The 23,802-nt window shown below is 33.6% G+C and overlaps 1 protein-coding gene across 1 annotated transcript; it reads left to right on the plus strand.

Annotated features, from left to right (window-relative positions):
- Nucleotides 1-1,187: 1,187 nt before the first annotated feature.
- Nucleotides 1,188-2,778, plus strand: LOC105763578 (xyloglucan endotransglucosylase protein 34). Its single transcript, XM_012581830.2, has 4 exons — nt 1,188-1,285; nt 1,371-1,662; nt 1,757-1,950; nt 2,149-2,778. The coding sequence occupies exons 2-4, from the start codon at nt 1,375-1,377 to the stop codon at nt 2,546-2,548; spliced, it is 882 nt and encodes a 293-aa protein (XP_012437284.1). The 5' UTR covers nt 1,188-1,285; nt 1,371-1,374; the 3' UTR covers nt 2,549-2,778.
- Nucleotides 2,779-23,802: the final 21,024 nt, after the last annotated feature.

The following is a 23,802-nucleotide window of genomic DNA, read 5'->3' on the forward strand; positions in this document are numbered from 1 at the left end:
ATTTGATGTATCATATTTTTTTAAAAAAATTGTATAAAAAATAAAATTAAAAAAATATAATACGGGTTAGGCCGGATCTTGATTTTAGTATTTTTTATCCAAACTAGGCTTAAGTAAAAATTTAAACTCATTTTTTGGGCCGAGTCGAATCGAACATTCGAATCTAAAATTTTATTAAGACTCGGTCCAAATCTACCTCGACTCATGAATAATTCTATTTAGAATGAACCCTTTAAATATGGATGAAAGAGTTATGGAGTTCACTTATCGCAACAAATTTATTTTATTATTTTCACTAGGTTTTTGGAATCAGCCATGTATATGTTTAATGATCGAATCATCCATGCGCAATTAATAAGCCTGACACAGATGTTATAAAAGACTTACTAGGACTAAGACTACTCAACTTTTATACTTCCGAACAAGTGCCCAAATTATTCCAACCTTTTCATTTATAGTTTCAAAAATAGAAATTGAAAAACTAGCAATCAAGATCAGGATAAGATAGAAACTGATATTAGTTTAATGAAGGTATCGGATGGGATATAATAGAAAATTCACTATTTAATCTAGATAATTATATATTTATCAAAAATATTTTATAATAATTAAATACGATAGATTCAACTAAGAGGAAAGAGGCTGATATGCTCGATTTAATACAGTTAAAGATACACCAACATGGCCTTGCCCTATCAACCACCAACAATTTCATGTAACTGAAGCCCGACTTGATTCGACGCCTACATCTCACTCAAATGCATGGCCATATGCATATGTTAGGGTGAATAATTTAAATATTAATATTAATTATATTAATTTAACTTATAAAATCTTATTATATTAATATGAAATCGATTTAAGTGAATAGTTTGACTGGTTAATAATTGAGAAATTAAATTATAATTAAATTATAATATATTTTACTTAATTCTTAAATAAAGTTGTATTTTCTTGTTATTAAAAGGAAGAGACTACTTAAAAAACGTATTTGAACTCACATATTTTAAAATATTATAATAATTATGATACCAACCAAACTATTACCTAATATTATAATATAAATAATATATCATATATATATTCAAATTTTTCCTAATATGTTTTGTTTTTCATACAAAATAAATATATTGTATTATAATAGTTGTATATGTATTGCCATTTCAATTATAATACAAGAACAACCACAATCATTGAAATCAAAGGCTATATAAAGCCTCACCCCTGGCTTAGTTTTCCTCATACTTCAACTTAAATCATCTCAATACTTCCCTCGTTTATTTGGGTATGCAAGACCTCCAAGTTCTTTTTTCTGTCTTTTATTCTTTTTTATATTGGTTTTATCTAAATGTTAGATTGATGTTGTGCAGAAGCATGTCTTCACCATTTTGGATTCTTTTGTTGGGTTTTTTGTTTATGGCCTCTGGAACACTGGCAACTCCACCTAGAAGGCCAATAGCAGTTCCATTCGGGAGGAACTATGTGTCTACATGGGCTTTTGATCACATTAAGTACTACAATGGAGGCTCCGAGATTGAGCTTTACCTTGACAAATATACTGGTACTGGTTTCCAGTCAAAAGGATCTTACTTGTTCGGACATTTTAATATGCAAATAAAGCTAGTTCCTAGAGACTCTGCTGGAACTGTTACTGCCTTCTATGTGAGTATAATTGTTGCCCCATTGCTGGATCGGTACAACTTAACTCCCTACAAGTAAAGCTTAAAATTTGTTTAATTGATCTCTTGCATTGCAGTTATCTTCTCAAAATTCGGAGCATGACGAGATAGATTTTGAGTTCTTGGGGAACAGAACGGGCCAGCCATACATTTTACAGACAAATGTGTTCACTGGAGGAAAGGGTGACAGAGAACAGAGGATTTATCTTTGGTTTGACCCAACAAAAGCCTACCATTCCTACTCTGTGCTCTGGAACTCCTATCAGATTGTGTTAGTCTCTCATTTCTTACTCATCTAATTTCAACTTTTGGTGATCTTTCAGGGTGTTTTTTTATCTTTGGTTACCTTTAAAGACTTTAGAGTGGTTGGCATACTTCTATGACCTTTAATGGGACTCGACAAAGCTTTCAACTTGAAAGTAATTTTTTAAAATCATTTCTAAACTAATATTTCAAAACGTATGGACAGATTCTTTGTCGACAACGTACCAATAAGAGTGTTCAAGAACTGCAAAGATTTGGGAGTGAGATTCCCATTCAACCAGCCAATGAAGATATACTCGAGCCTGTGGAATGCGGATGACTGGGCCACTAGGGGTGGACTGGAGAAGACCGATTGGTCCAAAGCCCCTTTTATAGCTTCCTACAAGGGCTTCCACATTGACGGGTGCGAGTCATCGGTGGAAGCCAAGTTCTGTGCCACCCAGGGGAAGCGGTGGTGGGACCAAAAGGAGTTCCAGGACCTTGATTCTTATCAATGGAGGAGGCTCGCCTGGGTTCGCAACAAGTTCACCATCTACAACTATTGTAGTGATAGGGTCAGATTCCCCACCATACATCCCGAGTGCAAGAGAGATAGGGACATCTAATATTTAATTTCAGTAAAAACTCATGTCCACAATCTAACATTTTATATCCCTTATCGCCAGTACTATAAGCATATAAATATGCATAAGGTCGACCCTGTTAGGGTCGGTTTTTTTCATTTCTTCCGAGCTTCATCATTTGGAGGCCTTCAATTCCATTTTCATGTAATTTATTTCAATTATTTGTTGTCATGGCAGTGATAATATTAAGCTTATACTATTTTTGTGTGTAAGATGAATTAATTTATCAATATTCAATAATTATTATAATATTTTTATAATTACGATATATGTATTAAATATTGAACTCAAAATCTCATTGTGGAATATAAGAATCTTACCACGACGTTAAAAAATTGTTGACATAAAGTATATTATTTAAATTTATATAATTAATTTAATGTTATACAAAGTAATAAATCTGTCCATATTTTGTTTGATGCGTCTCTTCTCAACAGCTAGTCGTGGAAGCTTTTAAACGTAAGCTCTTTGGCCGAACTTTTCATTCGCTTTCCATCTAGTGTTAAATGTTTATTTTGGCTTTTAAATTTAAATATTTATACTTATATATAATATTATAATTCTGCCCTACTCTTTGAAGTCAATTGACTTTTAACATTCCATTGTAAAATGTAATATCATTTTATTTAGAAAAGTCCAAACATCATAAATAATAGCTATAAGTCCAAAAATTATGAAAAAGGATATTCTAAATTGAGAAAAGATCAAAATTCAACAAATCATTCAAATTTTCTATAATTTTTAAAAGAATAGACATACAAAAGAAATTTAATTTCTTTAAAAATTTAAAAGTTTACAAATTATAAAATTTCCCAAAATTATGTAAAATAAAATATCTTCAAAACAATATAAAAACTTTTTTTAGGTTAGTATTTCTTTTTATTCAATAAGTAACTTTAAAATTTGTCATTTTTTTAAAATATGTTTTGTTTTAGATATTTTACTATACCTTTACTAGGGACTCTAAAACTCCACTAATAGTATGCTAAACATTATTATTTTCTTTTAATAATTTATAACTCATTACATCCCAACTAACCATCTCTTTTAATGCCGAATAAAAAATTTGAAATTTTGGAATTATTATTTTTATTTATGATTTTTTTAATTTTATAATCTTCAAACTATTGTTGACGTGTTATGTAAGATTGTAACATCTCAAAATTAATTATATTAATTTGGTTAATAGTGTTAGAAAATATGGACATCACATGTATAATAAGAGTTGTCGAAACTGTTTTTCAAAACAAAAATTTGGTTGTCGACTTTAAAAACAAAACTGGAGTCGCCACCGATCCTTTATTAAGGTGTGGTCGGCTCACCCTATTTTGGTCTACGAATTTTGAGAAAATGAGTCCGGGAGTCAGTTACGCACGAGGAAGGGTTAGCACCCTCGTAACGCCCAAAATCGGTACCAAATTGATCATTTAATGTCTTAGTGTCGAAGGTTAAAAAGATTTTAAAATCAACTCAAATGATGAAATTTGAAAAAGGATAATCAATTATTCAAGTCATGTAAAGAAATCGAGTCCCAATACGTTAGGGTACAATTCCTCATAATCCCCGAACTTTGAATATCACTTTTATTTTATCGAAAATCTTCATTTCGAGAAAGTAACATGCCACACCCAATACGTTAGGGCACGACAAGTTAAGTTCTCAAAATGATTTTTATACTCATGCATTTTGAATAAAGAATATCCTCGGTTATTTAAGATTAACAAAGAAAATCGAACCCAATACGTTAGGGCTCAATTTCCTCGAAAATCCCAAACTTGATTATTGCTTTTATTCAAAAAAACCTTTGAATCAAGAAAATAACTTTGATGAATGGTTAAAACCAAAATATATTTTTAAAAGGGTATGTTAAAAGTTAATGTACAATATGATCTGAGATACTTTAATTTAAAACGTATATCAAAATCTTAAGAATAAAATAAAAGTATAAAGATATGCGTATGTGTATATATTTACGAATAGGAAAAAAATGTACAAGTATATATACATAGGTAAATCATGAAAATTAGCATACGTATATATTCAAATACATATATATATATATATGTACAATATGTATATAAAATAATGAGATATATAAAATAAAAAATATTTATAATAAATTTAAAAGATATAAAAATGTATGTATATTATAGAAAATGTATAAATATTATGAAATGTATATATACTATAAAATACATATGAATATATATATATATAAAATGTATACGCATACATTGTAAAAAAATGCACAAATGTAATGATTAAAATAATAATACTATAGTAATGATATTATATAATAACAAGGAAAATAATAAAATAATTAGTTTAAAAATAAGCGATAACAAATTGGGGACTAAATCGAAAACTACATAAAGTTTTAGGGCCAAAATTAAAATTTTAAAAAGAAAAGGATGATTCACACGCAGCGTGAAAGGAGGAGGACCGGAAGGAAATATTCCCATTAGGTTGAGCAGCGTCGTACCGATGAGGCCCATACACATGGTCAATGGACCAAATTAAAATGAAGAGAAACAACGTGTCTAAAATTGCAAATATTTGAAATAAAAATTTTGGAAACGAATCAAAACCAGGGGGACTGATTGAAAAAATATCCCATTCCGAGTGGAAATGCGCGGATCCGCAGACGGGTCGGGTCACGCACTTGGGTATGGCCCTATACGGCGCCATTTTGGTCTTGTTATAAAATCAAAAATTTCCTCTCAAAATTCATTTTTTCTTTTCCATTCTAAATAGCAGAGAAGCCCTCTGCTAGGGTTTCTCCCTTTTTATGCCGCCGCCGCCACTCAAGCCATCCCACGGCCTCCGACGACGCCCCGGCCTCCGATTGCGACGGAGAGGGGACACCGCGACGGCACCAGGTAAGATCCTCTCCCCTTTTTTTATATTTTAACCGAAAAGAAATAAAAAAATAAAAAGAAAAAAGAAAATCCTTCCTAGGAATAATAAACACCCAAGAATAAAACGAAAACAAAAAATTCACCTTTAGTATTCAAAAGATTTCTCTCTGTTTTCGTATCTCTTTTACACTGAAAAAATCCCCCCTTTTATTCTCTTTACCATCGGTTTATATAACCGAAAATAAAAAATAAAGATACAAAATAATAAAAGAAATAATTTCTATTATTCCTATTATTTCGTTGTTGCTTGTTTCCGTTTGTTGCTACAGGTATGGCTAGAGGCGTGCGTAGAGGAGCAGCGCGCGTGGAGGAGGCTATCTCCGAATCTTGCGGCGGTTGGAGAGGGGACTGCGCAAGGTGATGCGGCGCTGGAGATGCTGCTAACTGCTGAAGGTTCTAGGGTTTAGTTTTGGGCTGGTTTGGTTATTATTTTGTTGGGCCTGTATTTTAAAATTTTAGGCTGTGTTTTTGTTTGGGTTTATTCTCTCACGGGCCGGGCAAAGATTGGGCCCTACAGCTGCCCATCTTTGCTCGTTGTCGTGTAATGGGAACAGAGCAAAGACTACGAGGCCCAATTATGCCCGGTCCTACTGAACCTCAACTTCTTTAATACTTCTATTCTTTGAGTAGCCTCATTCCTTCCCACTGCATCTTCAGAGGTATAGGAACTACTGCTCCAATTTACTCCAAGGTAAATCTCATGCGATCTACTCTATTGCCACTTCAGAGAGATAAGATCTTGTGGTTTTAATCCACTCCATTGCAACCTCAAGGAAATAGGATTGGTTTCAATGTACTCTACTGTAACCACATGGAGGTAAAATCCACTATCTTTAATTTGCTCCACTATTGCTTAGAGAGACAAGATCTGAAATCTTCAATCTATTCCACTGCTGCCCAGGGAAGTAGAATTACTGGCTTCAATGTACTCCACTGTAACCTCATGGAGGTAAAATCTGCCATCTTTGATCTGCTTCGCTGTCTATGCAGGAAGGCAAGATCTGAAATCTTTGATCTATTCCACTGCTGCCCAGAGAGATAGAGTTACTGGCTTCAATATACTCCACTGCAACCTCAGGGAGGTAAAATCTGCCATCTTTGATCTGCTCCACTACTGCTTAGGGAGATAAGATCTGAAATCTTCAATTTGTTCAACTGCAATGTCGGGGAAACCAGATCCGCCGTCGTAGCTTCAATCTGTTCCACCGCACCGTCAGGGAAGTAAGATCCGCCGTTGTGGCTTCAATCTTTTAAATTGCAATATCAGGGAAACCAGATCCGCCGTCGTAGCTTCAATCCGTTCCACTGCACTGCTAAGGTAAAATCTATGGTTTCACCAGTTTATTCTCTGGAGAACATGACCTGTATAATTCAATTTATGAACCTAATTATGCCTAGTGATTAGGATGACATGATCAGAATGAATCAAATGCTCCTAACTAGATGTGTATGAATGACATTTGAATGAATGCAAAATGTCATGAAAATGATATTTTAACGCTCGAGTTATTATTACTCCAAGTTTATTAGTGTTTTATCGCTAATGTGCTATAGTGCCCTTTTGCTCGGCTGGCGAACCCAATAAGCACTTGACCAGATTGCCCCCACTGCAAACCTCCAAGTTTGATACACTGGGATGCAAAATTTGTACCGTCTTTTCCCGTTGTAACCCAAGAGTAAAAGATTTGGCATTTTCTCAATCCTCTGTTATCACAATTCAAGGATATAGGATGTGAAACTTTTTGGTCTCTTACACCATTCCCAGGGTGTTGTACCAAATGCTCATGCACAAATGAAGAAATCTTCTCCAAGAACAATTTCTTCTTATTATTCGGTGATCATTGCTTGCTTGTTTATTGAAGTTTTGTCACCAACATGACATCTTGCCATTTTATTCAATTTAGACAAGAAAATTCAAAGGGATAGTCTTTAATTTAGACTCTTCTTTATCAGATTTCCAGCCTGGTGCGTTCTAAACAATAGTCCTGTTTAAGGTTCCTATATTATTCAGAGACTTCTAGAGTAATATGCAAAACTTCCATTGCGAAAGTTTTATTAGTTCATTAATCATTATTCTAATGCAACATGCTTGCAAAAAAAGATCATGGATAAGAATTGAGTTGGTTCTGAGCATAACTCGAAATGAATAAGTTGTCAAAGATAATAAAGATGGATAACAAAGGAATTGATTTAGGAATGCATATCTTGGAAATGAATGAAGTGTTCCAAGAATAACAAAAATAGTATAAGGATTAGGTGCCCCAAACATCGCAGCTTGAACTTCTCTGTACAAACTTTCTGAAGACGATTTTGAGCTTAACATGTGTTTAGGAGATCTATCATACTCTATCGATGCCCCAAGATGTCGCATACCCTTTCCTGCTGATTCTGGTATAGCAAGACCACTGTATATCCCATTCTGATCAGTATTTGAGCTGCTCTAATTACTTCATGCCCCATTCTGATCAACATTTGAGCCGCCCTTTTTCGGGTTTTCAACTCAAATCCCCTTTGGTTTAAGACGCCCTTTGCGAGTTTTCACCTTAGCCTCTTTTTTTTTTTACTCAAGCCTCCCTTTGTAGGGTTTCACCCTGGTCTTTTTTTTTGACTCAAAGCGCCCTTTGTAGGCTTTCACATTGGTCCCACCTTTTTTAAGCAGAGTATTTCCTGACTGAATCTGAGTTTACAGGACTTTGTAAATTTTTACCATCCATCTCACTAAGATCAAAGCTTCTCCAGAAAAGGCTTTCTTTATAACATATGGACCCTTCTAATTTGGCCTCTATCTTCCTCTAAAATCCTTTTGTATAGGAAGGATCTTTTTCAACACTAGTTCCCTCTTGTGAAATTCTTTGGGACGAACCTTCGGGTCTTCCTCTTAGGATAAAATGTAGAGAAATGGCAATTCAACTTCAATGAGTAAAGCTATGAACTTCTCTGTACAAACTTTCTGAAGACGATTTTGAGCTTAACATGTGTTTAGGAGATCTATCATACTCTATCGATGCCCCAAGATGTCGCATACCCTTTCCTGCTGATTCTGGTATAGCAAGACCACTGTATATCCCATTCTGATCAGTATTTGAGCTGCTCTAATTACTTCATGCCCCATTCTGATCAACATTTGAGCCGCCCTTTTTCGGGTTTTCAACTCAAATCCCCTTTGGTTTAAGACGCCCTTTGCGAGTTTTCACCTTAGCCTCTTTTTTTTTACTCAAGCCTCCCTTTGTAGGGTTTCACCACGTCTTTTTTTGACTCAAAGCGCCTTTGTAGGCTTTCACATTGGTCCCACCTTTTTAAGCGAGTATTTCTGATGAACTGAGTTTACAGGACTTTGTAAATTTTTACCATCCATCTCACTAAGATCAAAGCTTCTCCAGAAAAGGCTTTCTTTATAACATATGGACCCTTCTAATTTGGCCTCTATCTTCCTCTAAAATCCTTTTGTATAGGAAGGATCTTTTTCAACACTAGTTCCCTCTTGTGAAATTCTTTGGGACGAACCTTCGGGTCTTCCTCTTAGGATAAAATGTAGAGAAATGGCAATTCAACTTCAATGAGTAAAGCTATGATAAGCCAAAGAGGAGGATATTGCCCCAGCAAAGAAAGTTTACTGCATCGTTCATAGCATCGATGTTGAACCTACTGCCCGTTTCTGACATCATGCTATTATTCAGATTACAAGCTAGTGCTTAACCCGAGCATATCTGGGTATGACCATGTGAAGACATCATTGAATTCTTGGGGTAGCTCTATAAGGTCCCGCCTTGTCTTTGTGATCATGTCAATTCCAATCTTCACCAAGCTCACAATTTCTGATAATTCATTGTGATGTAGGATCTGTCTATCCTCTTATTCTATCACCCTCCTCAAGTCTGGAGATAAGCTACAATCTATGTCATCTTCAAAGTTGTGAGATCCCTCCAAACACATGTCTCACTCAAAAGGAGATTCTGGGTCTGTAACAGCGTCATTCATGTCATTGATATTTGGGGACCCATAGTGGGTACCAAAGAATATACAAAAGAATGTATGAATAATATGAGTGAACGAATGAATGGTTTGGCAGAAAAAATCAAAAAGAACGACGAGAACGTAAATACTGAAAGAACATTTACTCAAATATGATTGCAATAATGTATTCATTAAAATAATAATATTCAGACGTGAGCCTATTTCACAAAGAAATTCTTATTGCTTCTAGGCTGAAAGTAACAAGTGTGTTCTGAACATTACTCTAACAGACTCTAAATACTTTAGGGGTTTCCTCTACAGTCTCATTATTTAGAACACCTCTACGGCGAATATCTAACAAGGATCCTTTTAAATGTGTCTGCAAATATGGCATTGATGTGCAAATTTCTCACCACTCCTTTATACATTGCAGTCCCTCCATCCTCAATCATGATTGGGTAACGGATTTTCTGCACCTGATGAGTTACCCAACTTAACAACACCCATGTTGATGAGTTTTTCAACTAGCTTTTTGAAGGTAATGCAATTCTCGATTGAGTGCCCTGTAATTCCCGCATGGTAGTCACACTGTGCGTTCGCATCATACCACTTAGGATACGGAGGTTGTGGAGGTTTTAAGTAATGAGGAGCAACAACATGCGCATCGAACAAGCTTTGATATAACTCCTTATATGACATCGGAATTAGTGTGAACTGGAGCTTCTCGGTACCTGGTTTCACTCCAGATTCCTATCTCATTGAACTTTGTTGGTTAGCAGCAATCTTTCCTGGCTGACTCACTGTTACTGACCTCGAGTAACCCTTGCTGTACATGCTCGTGTTGTTCACCTCGCTCTCCTTCCTCTTCGAGACTGATCTTCCCGTATCGATCTTCCCACTCCTGATGGCATTCTCAATCATCTCGCCATTCATGACTATGTCAGGAAAGCTTTTTGTGGCACTTCCTAACATGTGTGTAATGAACGGTGCCTTCAGGGTGTTAATAAACAACATGGTCATTTCCTTTTCCAGGAGCGGTGGCTGAACTTGGACCGCAACCTCCCTCCATCTTTGTGCGTACTGCCTAAAGCCTTCACTCGGCTTCTTCTCCATGTTTTGAAGAGTGATTCTATCAGGAGCCATGTCATTCACATGACTATATTGTTTCATGAACGATTGTGCCAAGTCCCTCCATGAACCAATTGTGGCACGACTCAACTGATTGTACCATTTGGATGCTGCCCCAGTAGGGCTGTCTTGGAAACAATGTATCAAGAGTTGGTCGTTGTTAACATAACCCGCCATTCGCCTGCAGAACATGGTGATGTGAGCTTCTGGGCACCTTGTCCCGTTGTACTTTTCAAATTCAGGCATCTTAAACTTATGAGGAAGTACTAAATCTGGTACTAAACTCAGCTCTTTTGCGTCAATGCCTCGATAACTCTCGGTGACCCCCATCGCCTTGAACTTCTCTTCGAGCCACTTGCATCTTTCTTCCAACTGTTTCAGTAACTCTTCCTTCATTCTTTCCCTCTCAACCACTTCATCAAAGTCAGGAATGGCTGAGTTAATAGGATTATTTTCAGGATTAAAACCCGGCCCAGTTTGGAGGTTCAAAATACCAGCTCAAAATTGCTGAGGCATGACGGTGACAGTAGATTTGCGCGGGTATTCAGCTTGAGTTCGCTCATGTGGAGGGGTGAAACCTGGAGGATAGAAGGATTCATCATCATTTCCCTCATCGGCATCTGCCATGGGGCCCTTTCCTTTGTCACTTCCCTTTGTTATCAGTCGGGTTAACTTTGCCACTATATCCTCTTAAGATTCTCGCATCTTCTCAGACATTTCTTGCTTCATCTTGTCTAACCGCTCCTGCATTTGTAGCTGAAGCCGGTCTTGCATCTCCTTCTGGTACTGTTCGAGCTTTTGTAATCTCTGATCCATATCTTTTGTCTTTGCTCAAGTGCCGTATCGGTGTTTGGTTGGTTGGTTGGTTTCCAGGTTAACTGAGCAATGATTTTATCGATTAGGCTCTTTTAGTGAATGTTAATGCATACGATGTCATGTAATGCAAATGCACGAAATGAAGGCCTAAAGAGATGTTAACTTTGATTCAATTACATTTAAAAAACTTTACTAGAAGACAAATTTCTTTACATAAAGCAGATATATATATACGACTTTGCCCTCATATTCCAGTCGAAGACATCTTCTCCTTCTCCATCTGGATGCTAGGATAAACCTTGCGAATTCTTCAAAAGGAGTGTCTCTTCTATCTCTTTTTGCTTGATCCTGGTTGATATTCATCATCTGCCCATCTTCGTAATGCTCATCAGCTTCTTTAAGAAAGTTAGATTATCGAAAACTCTTGAATAATCAGCTTGAATCCTCGGGCCATGAAGTAGAGTCACGAACACTTCTGTCGCCCTTCTTGTGTTTCTTGGAATATATTCAGGCATCCGTATTATTTTCCACTTTATCAAGAAATCCGTATTCCATGACAAGCTTTCTAAGTTAGTAATCGAATGTGAATCAACACCTCTTTTCTATAATGCAAATGCAATGTAATCATGATGTCATGCAATCAAAACAAAATAAACCCAAGTCAGTATCAGGTATAAACATTAAATCCAATACAATCAAGAAATAATAAAAACTCCTAGTCAGGTATCTACTAAGGTTTAGAGTACTTCTACCTAGGGTAAGTTCCTAAAGCTCACTATATGAGGCTTAGTTTCTAGAGTAAGGGTACCCGAACCAGCAGATTCCTCGATCCTCACCCATTATAGGCTCATGTGGATTGAGTTCAGTTCAGGGGGATACATTTCCCTATGGCTGCACGGAGATGAAAATCTCAAAAAGCCATAGGTACGGATGTATCCCGGAAGCGGTCCACTACCCTGCACGGAGGTGAAAACCTCACAAAGGACTAGTTTCTCGCTCCCACTTAAAGGGTAAAATACAAAATGCAAATGCAAAGTTGCCAACACCATGATGAAAAATCAATAAGTGCGAAGGGAACTCATGAATTATTTAAAAACTTTTGATTTTCAACATAAAAACAAACATAATCAATTTTGTGGCTCGACTCTCTAATGTCCCCAGCGGAGTCGCCAAGCTGTTGAAACTGTTTTTGAAAACAAAAATTTGGTTGTCGACTTTAAAAACAAAACTGGAGTCGCCACCGATCCTTTATTAAGGTGTGATCGGCTCACCCTATTTTGGTCTACGAATTTTGAGAAAATGAGTCCGGGAGTCAGTTACGCACGAGGAAGGGTTAGCACCCTCGTAACACCCAAAATCGGTACCAAATTGATCATTTAATGTCTTAGTGTCGAAGGTTAAAAAGATTTTAAAATCAACTCAAATGATGAAATTTGAAAAAGGATAATCAATTATTCAAGTCATGTAAAGAAATCGAGTCCCAATACGTTAGGGTACAATTCCTCATAATCCCCGAACTTTGAATATCACTTTTATTTTATGCGAAAATTTTCATTTCGAGAAAGTAACATGCCACACCCAATACGTTAGGGCACGACAAGTTAAGTTCTCAAAAATAATTTTTATACTCATGCATTTTGAATAAAGAATATCCTCGGTTATTTAAGATTAACAAAGAAAATCAGAACCCAATACGTTAGGGCTCAATTTCCCTCGAAAATCTCAAACTTCGATTATTGCTTTTATTCAAAAAAAAACCTTTGAATCAAGAAAATAACTTTGATGAATGGTTAAAACCAAAATATATTTTTAAAAGGGTATGTTAAAAAGTTAATGTACAATATGATACAGATACTTTAATTTAAAACGTATATGAAAATCGTAAGAATAAAATAAAAGTATAAAGATATGCGTATGTGTATATATTTACGAATAGGAAAAAAATGTACAAGTATATATACATAGGTAAATCATGAAAATTAGATACGTATATATTCAAATACATATATATATGTACAATATGTATATAAAATAATGAGATATATAAAATAAAAAATATTTATAATAAATTTAAAAGATATAAAAATGTATGTATATTATAGAAAATGTATAAATATTATGAAATGTATATATACTATAAAATACATATGAATATATATATATATATAAATGTATACGCATACATTGTAAAAAAAATGCACAAATGTAATGATTAAAATAATAATACTATAGTAATGATATTATATAATAACAAGGAAAATAATAAAATAATTAGTTTAAAAAATAACTGATAACAAATTGGGGACTAAATCGAAAACTACGCAAAGTTTTAGGGCCAAAATTAAAATTTTAAAAAAGAAAAAGGACAGATTCACAACGCGCGTGAAAGGAGGAGGACCAGAAGGGAAATATTCCCATTCCGGTTGAACGGCGTCGTACCAGTGAGGCCCATACGCATGGTCAATGGACCAAATTAAAACAGAAGAGAAACAACGTGTCTAAAATTGCAAATATTTGAAATAAAAATTTTGGAAACGAATCAAAACCAGGGGGACTGATTGAAAAAATATCCCATTCCGAGTGGAAATGAGCGGATCCGCAGCGGGTCGGGTCACGCACTTGGGTATGGCCCTATACGGCGCCATTTTGGTCTTGTTATAAAATCAAAAATTTCCTCTCAAAATTCATTTTTTCTTTTCCATTCTAAATAGCAGAGAAGCCCTCTGCTAGGGTTTCTCCCTTTTTATGCCGCCACCGCCACTCAAGCCATCCCACGGCCTCCGACGACGCCCCGGCCTCCGATTGCGACGGAGAGGGACACATGACAACACTGTAAGATCCTCTCCTTTTTATATTTTAACCGAAAAGAAATAAAAAAATAAAAAGGAAAAAGAAAATCCTTCCTAGGAATAATGAACACCCAAGAATAAAACGAAAACAAAAAATTCACCTTTAGTATTCAAAAGATTTCTCTCTGTTTTCGTATCTCTTTTACACTGAAAAAATCCCCCCTTTTATTCTCTTTACCATCGGTTTATATAACCGAAAATAAAAAATAAAGATACAAAATAATAAAAGAAATATTTTCTATTATTCCTATTATTTCGTTGTTGCTTGTTTCCGTTTGTTGCTGCAGGTATGGCTAGAGGCGTGCGTAGAGGAGCAGCGCGTGTGGAGGAGGCTATCTCCGAATCTTGCGGTGGAGAGGGACTGCAAGGTGATGCGGCGCTGGAGATGCTGCTAACTGCTGAAGGTTCTAGGGTTTAGTTTTGGGCTGGTTCGGTTATTATTTTGTTGGGCCTGTATTTTAAAATTTTAGGCTGTGTTTTTGTTTGGGTTTATTCTCTCACGGGCCGGGCAAAGATTGGGCCCTACAAGAGTAATTACATGTTATAATTTATTATCATAAAAGATTAGCCCAAATTAATAGTGATCTAATTTAGTTAAGGTTTATATTAAGGTTATGGTTCCCAAATTACACATGTAACTTTTCTAATATCATATCTTTAGAAAATAGAGATTCATCTTCTCTGAATTACTTGTGTGTTAATTTGAAAGATCAAATATTCCTAGAAATCAATGGATTCAGGCACGCTTTTGTATTTAGTTTTATTCTTGATGATTTGACATGATAAATCCTTATTTATGGTTAATAAAGTTTTATATTAGATCTTGTTTTTACGGTTCTTACAATGGACATTTGAGCCTTGTCATCGAATCATTGAGACTGAGTTATTTTGCTATTATTTTTAGATTAATTCGTTCTTAAAATTTTATGAATTTAATATGTGGATTTGGTGGTTTTAATCACACATTTTAAGTATTGTGGATTTATGTTGAAATTTAGGGTTTCGATTCTCAATTTTTAATCTTGTTGCTATACCTCAATTAGTAGTATATATATTTATAAGCAAGTGATAAAAATTGATTTGTGAGATTTTCTTTTTCTTCGCACAATCACTTTCGTTACTTATAATTTCTTTGATTCAATTCAAGTTTATTGGCTTAAGGTTCGTAATTGATAAAGAAAAGAAAGAAATTAGGGAGAATCTAACCTGCCAATTCTCGTGGGGAATTCATTGAGCATTTGTCTGTGGGATAATTGCAATTAAAGTCATTCATTATTTTGGATGTTTATAACTGGGTCCTTGAAGTCCAATTTTCAATGTTGATAATTTGTCTATTGTTGTCAATTTTGTTGAATCACGTTTTAAAGAGATAATTTATTATTGAATAGTTTTATGAATCTGGAATCGGTTATTAGTATTTGTTTTATTAATTTATTATTAAATAGTTTCCATTACTATATATGTTGCAATTTATATATATATATTGGTTTTAAGTGTGGTTGAATGATATTTGCTTTTCGCATATTATTATTTCTAATATTTAGTTAAATTATGATAATATGATCTAAGATTTGAATGATGAGATATGTCAACTATTATGATTTTGTTTTGAAATTTCTTGACTTGAAAATATTTTTCAAGTATTCATGTGAATTTCGTTTAATCACAAATACAAGTTTGGGTTTACATGATATATGCAGGTAATTTTTCTATTTGATTTTGAATACACGTATGTCGTGAATTGTTTTGGTGTTTTGTCTATGCCAAAATTATGAATACATATATTAGTTAATTATTTGACCTTAAATCACTACATTATTTTTGTTTGATTTTGACATATATGGTTTTGGAAAAAGAACTACCAAAGATTAAGGTTTTCGCTTTTTTATTGCGAGATTTAGACAACCTTATTTTATGTTATTTCAAAACTGTAGTGTAATAAAAAAATTAGTTTTGACCTTTGACTATTGGGTAAATTTTAAATTTGAATATTGATATGTTAATATGTAGTTTAAAAATAACTTAACCAAGCAATAAGTTGCCAAAATGACATCTGTTGTGAAAATTATTTTATTTTAAAAGATAAAATATTGTGGGCATGTAACTTAACTTAAGTTAATATTGATTGGCCCAAAAGAAGGTTAATATTTAACAAAATTACATATGCAACTATGGTAATAAACATGTGACGATTATTCATTTTATATGTGAGTAATAATTCAACCCAAAGGAAGATTTATTGTTCGACATGTTTTTATTGCCGATCTTTGATTACTACAATAAGATATCACTTAAACGTTAATATTTTTTCCCAAATGTGAAATATTAATAGAGTGCCCGATATCTTGAGATGGGGTTTACCTTTATTCAAAATATTTTGATTTAAATTTGAAGTATTATGTGAGGTTGTTTTTTATTCAACTATTATTATATTTGCCAACATTATTGTATGCTTTTTGGGATAAATATATATACATATATATACTATTATCTTTTATTTGACTAAAAGATGAAATTAAAAGAAATATTTTGAAACAAATAAATCCAGATTTTGGTTTTGGGCTTTAATTAAGGATGTCTAAAATTTTAAATAGATTAGTTGAAACAACATGCCATCAAAGTGACCTCTTTTGCGTAGATTAGTTTATTTAAAAAATCAAGATGATTATATGTTTTTATGATTCATGTGTTTATTAATTGACCCAAAGGTAAGTTAATATTTGGCCGAATTTCAATGGCATCTGTGGTGATAAATGTGTGACAATTATAAGGTACTTTATTTGAGCAATAAGTTAGTCCAAAGATTGATTCATTGTTTGACATAATTTATTGTCAATATTTGATTGCTACAACAAGAGTATCGCTTACTGTTAATATTATTGTCCAAAGACTTGATATTAATGTTGTGTTTGGTATCTTGAGATGTGATTAACCGTTATCTTGAATTTATTGTTTACTTATGAATTGATGTGAGCTTCTTTTTTTTTTGTTCTATATTCAACTAGTTCATCTTCTGCTGCCACAATATCTACTAATATCAATTCTATACCCATTCTTAAATGGACCAATTTCAAGGAATGGAAAAGACACTTACTTATAGTGCTTGACTGTATGGACATAGACCTTGCACTAAGAGAAGAACAACCCGCACCTCTCACTGCAGCAAGCACCCCTGATGTTAAAAGGTATTTTGAGAGGTAGGATAGTTCAAACTGTATGAGTCTAATGATCATGAAGCACAACATTCCAGAAGCCTTTAGGGGCACAAAATTTGAAGAGATTACTCGAGTTAAAGGTTTCCTTGACGAAATTGAGAAACGCTTTGCTAAAAATAATAAGGTTGAGATAACATCAGTTCTGACTTCTTTGATGTCTATGAAGTATAAGGGTCAATGAAACGTGAGGGAGTACATAATGGAGATGTTTCATATTGCTTCAAGACTTAAGGCACTTAATATTAAACTTTTTGTAACATGGTTTGTCCAAGTATACACATTCGTTCAAGTAATAAGTAAGTAAAAATGAGTTCTCGTCTCCACAGGAACTGTGCATGTTAATCGATTATTTGTAAAATTATAAATTCACAATTTGGTATTAAAACACAATAATTTGAATGGTGATGTTTAGACTAAGTGAAATTAACTAGATGAAAAGATTTATCCCTAATGCAATTTTTAATCTAAATGCAACTTATCTAGATGTATGAATGAATGGCTTCAGCAACAAAAACAATCAACATTAAATGGGCTAGGATAATTATATTAATAAACTCAATTCATTTTCATCATGCTTAACAATGTTCGGAAAATATTTCATGGCAACTCAATCTTTCATGAGTTTGAAAACCAAATTAAGTCCTCTCGGATCTTTTACTTAGTGAAATATGCATTTTACTGATCATATTAGACTAAGGGTTTCTTAGCATTTATGCGAGGTCACAGGGACATTTACGTTTGCAACAGTTTAATCACATAAACCTAAAAACTATGCAAGATAATATAGCTAACTAAAGATATTATGAACCTCAACTTAGTGTAGTTTAATGATCTAAATTGAGCATTGCACTTTTTAATTATGTGTCTACTAGCCGTCGTCTAGTTAGGATCGCTCAACTAATCTGAATGCACCCAATCACGTATGAATGAAACGCATCACGATATTATTTGAAAACATGATCGACTGAGGCCTAAACATATTAAACATGAATAAAATAAATCTTATTGAATTAGCATAATCATCCTAGCAAATAGGATTTAAAATACTATAGTTGATGTCAAAAACAATAAACTCAAAGAAAACATAATTAAAATAAATAAAAAGAGGAAAGAGTAAACTCTATTCAGTTCAGTAGCCTTTCAGATCTATTCTGACTGATGTTCTCCTCTGTTCTGATAGATGCTTCTTTGCTAAGGTTTTAAGGTGGTCAGCTAAAGAATGCTTTTGACAAAGCTTATGTTGGCTAAAGGATAGAAAGGGACATGCTGGCTATGCAAGGGAAAAGAAACGGGAAATAAGATAGAATGATGAATGAGAGAATGAATGAGAGATGAGTGTTGAGGGATGAGGGATGAATTGAAAAGTGGGAATTGTATGGTATTTATAGGTGAAGGTAAGGGGTAGAGTTAAAAATAGAATTTAAATTCCTTCCTTTTCTCTCACATATGGTCAGCCACAATTCATGGAAAAGGGGATGACTTAGTCTCTTCATTTTGAATTCAAACCAAGGCTATTAATAGCCATAGGGTTGACGGTTTCAATAGGAAAGTTGTTGGGCTGATTTCTAATTATTTTCCAACTATAAGGACCTTCAATTAAATACCCTAAAGCTTGCTTTTGGGCAGCCATCTACTTGTGCCGAAACTGGGCTTTAATTCCCCATTGTTGGACGGTTTCCTAGTCCAATAATTAATCTGACATGTCCATCTTTTAATACATCTTTTGCTGGGTCAAATTATCAACCTCATGACCCAGTTTGTATGGTCTTGCCGTCCACATGAATTGATTTGTGTATGTCCATGTTTCATTCATATTAATCACATCTTTAATGACCCTCCTATATAGTCAAAAATCACATATTAATAAATTAACATGAAATAATATAAAATATGGTCAAAAGTCATGTAATTAAGCATAATTTCACATACTTTATAAATTCATGTCCAATATTAATAATTAACTAAAATTCACTTATTTTAATAACAATTACTCAAGATTAACATATTTATTAAGTAAAAAAGTGGTAAAAATATATAGAAAAACCATATACAATTTCGAGTTTACGCACCCCCAAACTTAAAGCATTGCTCGTCCCGTGTAATGTTCATGCACAAAACAGCTTTTTGCTAAGGCAATTTTGGCAAAATGATAAAGCAGTATCAATCTTCGCACATAATCATGCATCAACAAATCATGATAAAAATTATTTTTATTAATAAGTAGCTTGAATGCAAATATTATTTCCAAACTTTATATTAAGTATATCATAATGTCAACATGAGTCATAGTATGTATGCATTTCTAAATCATATATAATATTTACCAATAAATATGCTTTCCTTATCAACTAAATATAGAAATCACAAGGTTTAATTAGTGGTCTTCATATGTTGAACTTAGAAATTCCTTTTCATTAATGTAGTCGGTATAATCATCAAATCAATAGGTCTTTTATTAGGTTTTAATAGGGCTAGGCTAAAGGTAAGGATAAAGAGAAGTGAATTTTTAGGTTCAATCATCTTAACCTTACCTTTGTCTTGGATCCTTTTGCGTCATAACTTCCTACAATTGGGTTTTTGGAACACCCCCAAACTTATTTCAAGCTCATGCTCGACCTTTACTTTTCAGACTTTAGGCAAACTTTTCTTTGTTTTTTTATTCTTTTGAACAAACTTACCTTTGTTCTTTAAAAAAAAACACATGTAAAGAGCATGTACATCTTTTGTATTTTTCCTCAAACTTTGATCACCAAGAAAAATTCAATTAAGATAGGTGCAAATAACAGCATAAAAGCAAAAGGATGATAATATGACTTATGATGTAGGTAATTTGAAATAAATAGACCATTAAGCTCAAAAATTAAGTTTTAAGGGTTAATTTAATAAGGTAGGCTTAAAAGGCTCAAACGATCCAAAGAAAGTAGGCCTATATCATATTAGATTCTTATACCTCCTAGGGTTTGACTTCAAGAATGTTACTAAGTCAATTCTAAAGACTTAAACCTTCATGCATGTTTATTTCTAAAGAAATTAATTTTTCATGGCAAATACTATGTAAGTCTAAAGAACATACAATCATTCCATCACTCAAGATAACATAAAAATATGCTTGCATTTGAACACACTTATGAACAAACATTCTCCCTGAATATTCATTTACTTCAGCATACTTAAGTAAAAAGATTGAAACATACTTTAAAAATTCATGCAAAATGCCTTACCCCCTTTAAAAAGAAGCAATGTCGTCATTATGAAAACAAAGTAATGAATGAAAATTGAACACCAGGTACGGTTGCAAGAAAAGAAAGGTGAGTCATAAAGACTGCTTAAGTACCAAGTCTTTCTCAACAATCCAATCCTCGACATGTTCATTCTCATTACCACATCACTTCGCTTTTCCTGTTGAAGAGGCATTGAGCTTATTTATTCATGCTTGCTATTTTATTATGCGAAAGGAAAAATTCTAACTAGAAAACAAAAATAAACACCTAAAAAGAAATAAATACTAAAGACAAAAAATTCTCCCCTTTTATTTATTTGACTTATCCTCCTCGTCTTTCTCCTATGATGTTTCATCCTCGCTTGCATTCTCATCTTCCTTCCATGACTCGAAGATATAATCTGGGAACTCAGGAACAAAATTGTTAGAGATGTTTTTAAAATTATTTCTTATAGAATCATCACTAATCTTTACATATTTCCAATAAGCATGTTGTTGGTTATTCATAAATTTCATCATATCCATCGTAATTGACAAATTTGATTTCTTCATAGTGTTTGAAGAAGTAGGCATAGGAATAGTCAAATCAGGATCAACACTTGGTTCAACTGGCTCATTAGCATTCGTCTCTTCTCTTGGTTCAGAAACTTCCAATTCCTTTATCGGTTCTGGATTGTTCGGTTCTTCCTCAGATTCTGCTTCTTCTGTCTTAATATCTGAGTTAGCCTCAATTTTTAATTTTTTCAATGACTCATCAATTTCTGTTTCTATTGGTTCACTTGGTTCAATTGGGTTTAACTCATGGACATTCTCCACTAAACTTTTAAGATCATAGGATGTGATGCATCTTTGAACATACAGGCCCTTCAGGTTTGCTTTTGTTTTAACTTGGGCCCTTAAGTAAAGTGAAGTTTTGAATGATGGAAAGTAAGCACTTCCGGTCTTCTTTCTAGCACAATCATGGATTTCCTTGAGAATGATCTTCCCAACATTGATAGACCTTTCTGTCATAATTCCATACAACAGAAGTATTCGCTCCATCAAGAAGGTGGAACTGTGTGAGATAGGTATGAAACTATATTGAATAAAGTAGAACCATACCTTAGCCACTAGTTTTAGATATTCCCTTCAGCAAGAATGACTACCAAACTTTCTTATAATCCATTAGGATCCCGGATTTGTTACAACATTAAGCACTTGTTGAAGAAAATTCCAATTTATATTTTTCATCATGGAAAAGTATTCATCTTCTTCAACATTAGGTAGGTGAAACAAATCATTAATGGACTTAGAAGTTAGGGTACCTTTTTCTTGCAAACAAGAACTTCAATAGCATCTGGCTTAGTCAAATTGGCATAGAACTCTCGAACTGAGGGCATCAATCGTCTTCAAATCGGCAAAGGCACAACCATCTTGTCATTGCTTTCCAAGTTGAAACATTTTTCTAACATCATAGGTTGATTTTTGAAGTTGGAATCAAACCTTTCTTTCACTTCCTCATCTTGAATCACAATGGGATTTTCTGTAGAGGTCTTGGAAGATCTAGTTCTTTTGTGAGACATGATGATTTTTCTCGAAAAAATAGGCAAAATTCAGTAATGGGTGAAGTAAGGGATTTTGTGGCGACGATAGTGTGACACCCTAAACCTGACCGAGACGGACCGATCCGAATTTGAAGTGACACAATAGCCACCAAAATGACTCTCTAGCTCAAGACCACCCAAAACACACCTCAACCTTATAACACCTCAATTCTAACTAATTAACTATCTAATTTTAATGCAGAAGCGATTTTGTGAACCATTTTTTTAACTATTTCTAATTATTTAAACCTAAGGGTATTTTGGTCATTTTACCATCTAAAGTTAAATAGTCTCGTTTTAGTTCTAAATTATTACCAACCTTCTTTTAGTCAATTTATGTAAGCCCTAAAAAGTTTAGTTTCAATCGAGTTCATTTACTGAGTCTAATTATTATTTTGTTAATAGGAACTAAAACGTTAATTTTATAAACTTTTAATACATTACCCAAAATATTATCTAAGAATATTTCTACCAAATTTTAACATTTACAAGTCTAATTCTAAAATATTATTGAGCTTCCCTATCGTTAAAGGCTTCAATTAATCTAATCAAGTTTTAAAACTAAATTATAATCATACTTAGCAGCCATCAATTATATCACACAAGGAACATACCATAGCCACAAGCATTTCACTCATTGGCAAGCTACAATTAAACAATGTTAGTATAAAATACATTCTTCAAAAGCCATGTTCTCAATCACCATATGAACTCTCATCAACATAACATAAACCACACAATAATTAAATTTAAAAATCAAGCATTAAAGTAATTATAGCATCACCAAAATAAAAATCCAAATAAATGTCCAATGTCCATTACAATTGAATTAAATCTAGTCCTAATAAGTGCCACAATGCCCCCTATTGTTTTTAAAGAAAAATCCTTAAGCTACTATTGAGCCTTAATCTTGGATCGGCCTTACGCTCACTCCTCAACTCCTCAAGTCGAGAAAGTCTCTGCATAAAGGTGTGAGGGTGTGAGCTTAAAAAGCTCAATGAATGATTGTAAAAAAAAATAAGTAATCACACTCGATTCATGCATAAATCCAAGAAAATTAAGCATTAAAATTTTAGTCACAATATCACATATTATAACCATAATAACATATTCTATTCCATGAATAAAGTTCCAATTTAATATGGCATATGAAATCATAATTTAACTTATAAACATAAACTTATCTTTGCATAATACATCCATAGCAATATTTAAACGCATGATCATACATTGGATAAACAAATCTCCAAAATCATACATATCAAAAATAGTCCTGGGTTGAGCGGGTCGAAGCCACATGCTCCTTTATATTGCCTCACAGTCCTGTTGAATGGAGACACAAGCTCAACACTCTCTTATTTACTCCAAAAATCAAAAGTTCTTGAGTCATATGCTCACAAATAACACATATAATGGTGAGTACTCCCAAATCCTATGGCATGCTAACTATATCTAATAGATGCACCATGTAATGTTTCCATATAATCAAACTTACAAGGCATAAAATCTTATGTTTAAGCACTTAATTTAAAATGTAAAAATGCCATTAAAAG

This window comes from Gossypium raimondii, chromosome 12 (genome assembly GCF_025698545.1).
Source record: "Gossypium raimondii isolate GPD5lz chromosome 12, ASM2569854v1, whole genome shotgun sequence".
NCBI classification, from domain to species: Eukaryota; Viridiplantae; Streptophyta; class Magnoliopsida; order Malvales; family Malvaceae; genus Gossypium; species Gossypium raimondii.

Excerpts from the sequence above, each read along its gene's own strand:
- LOC105763578 (XM_012581830.2), top strand. The coding sequence starts at position 1,375 with ATGTCTTCACCATTTTGGATTCTTTTGTTGGGTTTTTTGTTTATGGCC. Across the intron at positions 1,663-1,756 it reads GAACTGTTACTGCCTTCTAT|TTATCTTCTCAAAATTCGGA; the intron begins GTGAGTATAATT and ends CTTGCATTGCAG. Across the intron at positions 1,951-2,148 it reads TGGAACTCCTATCAGATTGT|ATTCTTTGTCGACAACGTAC; the intron begins GTTAGTCTCTCA and ends ACGTATGGACAG.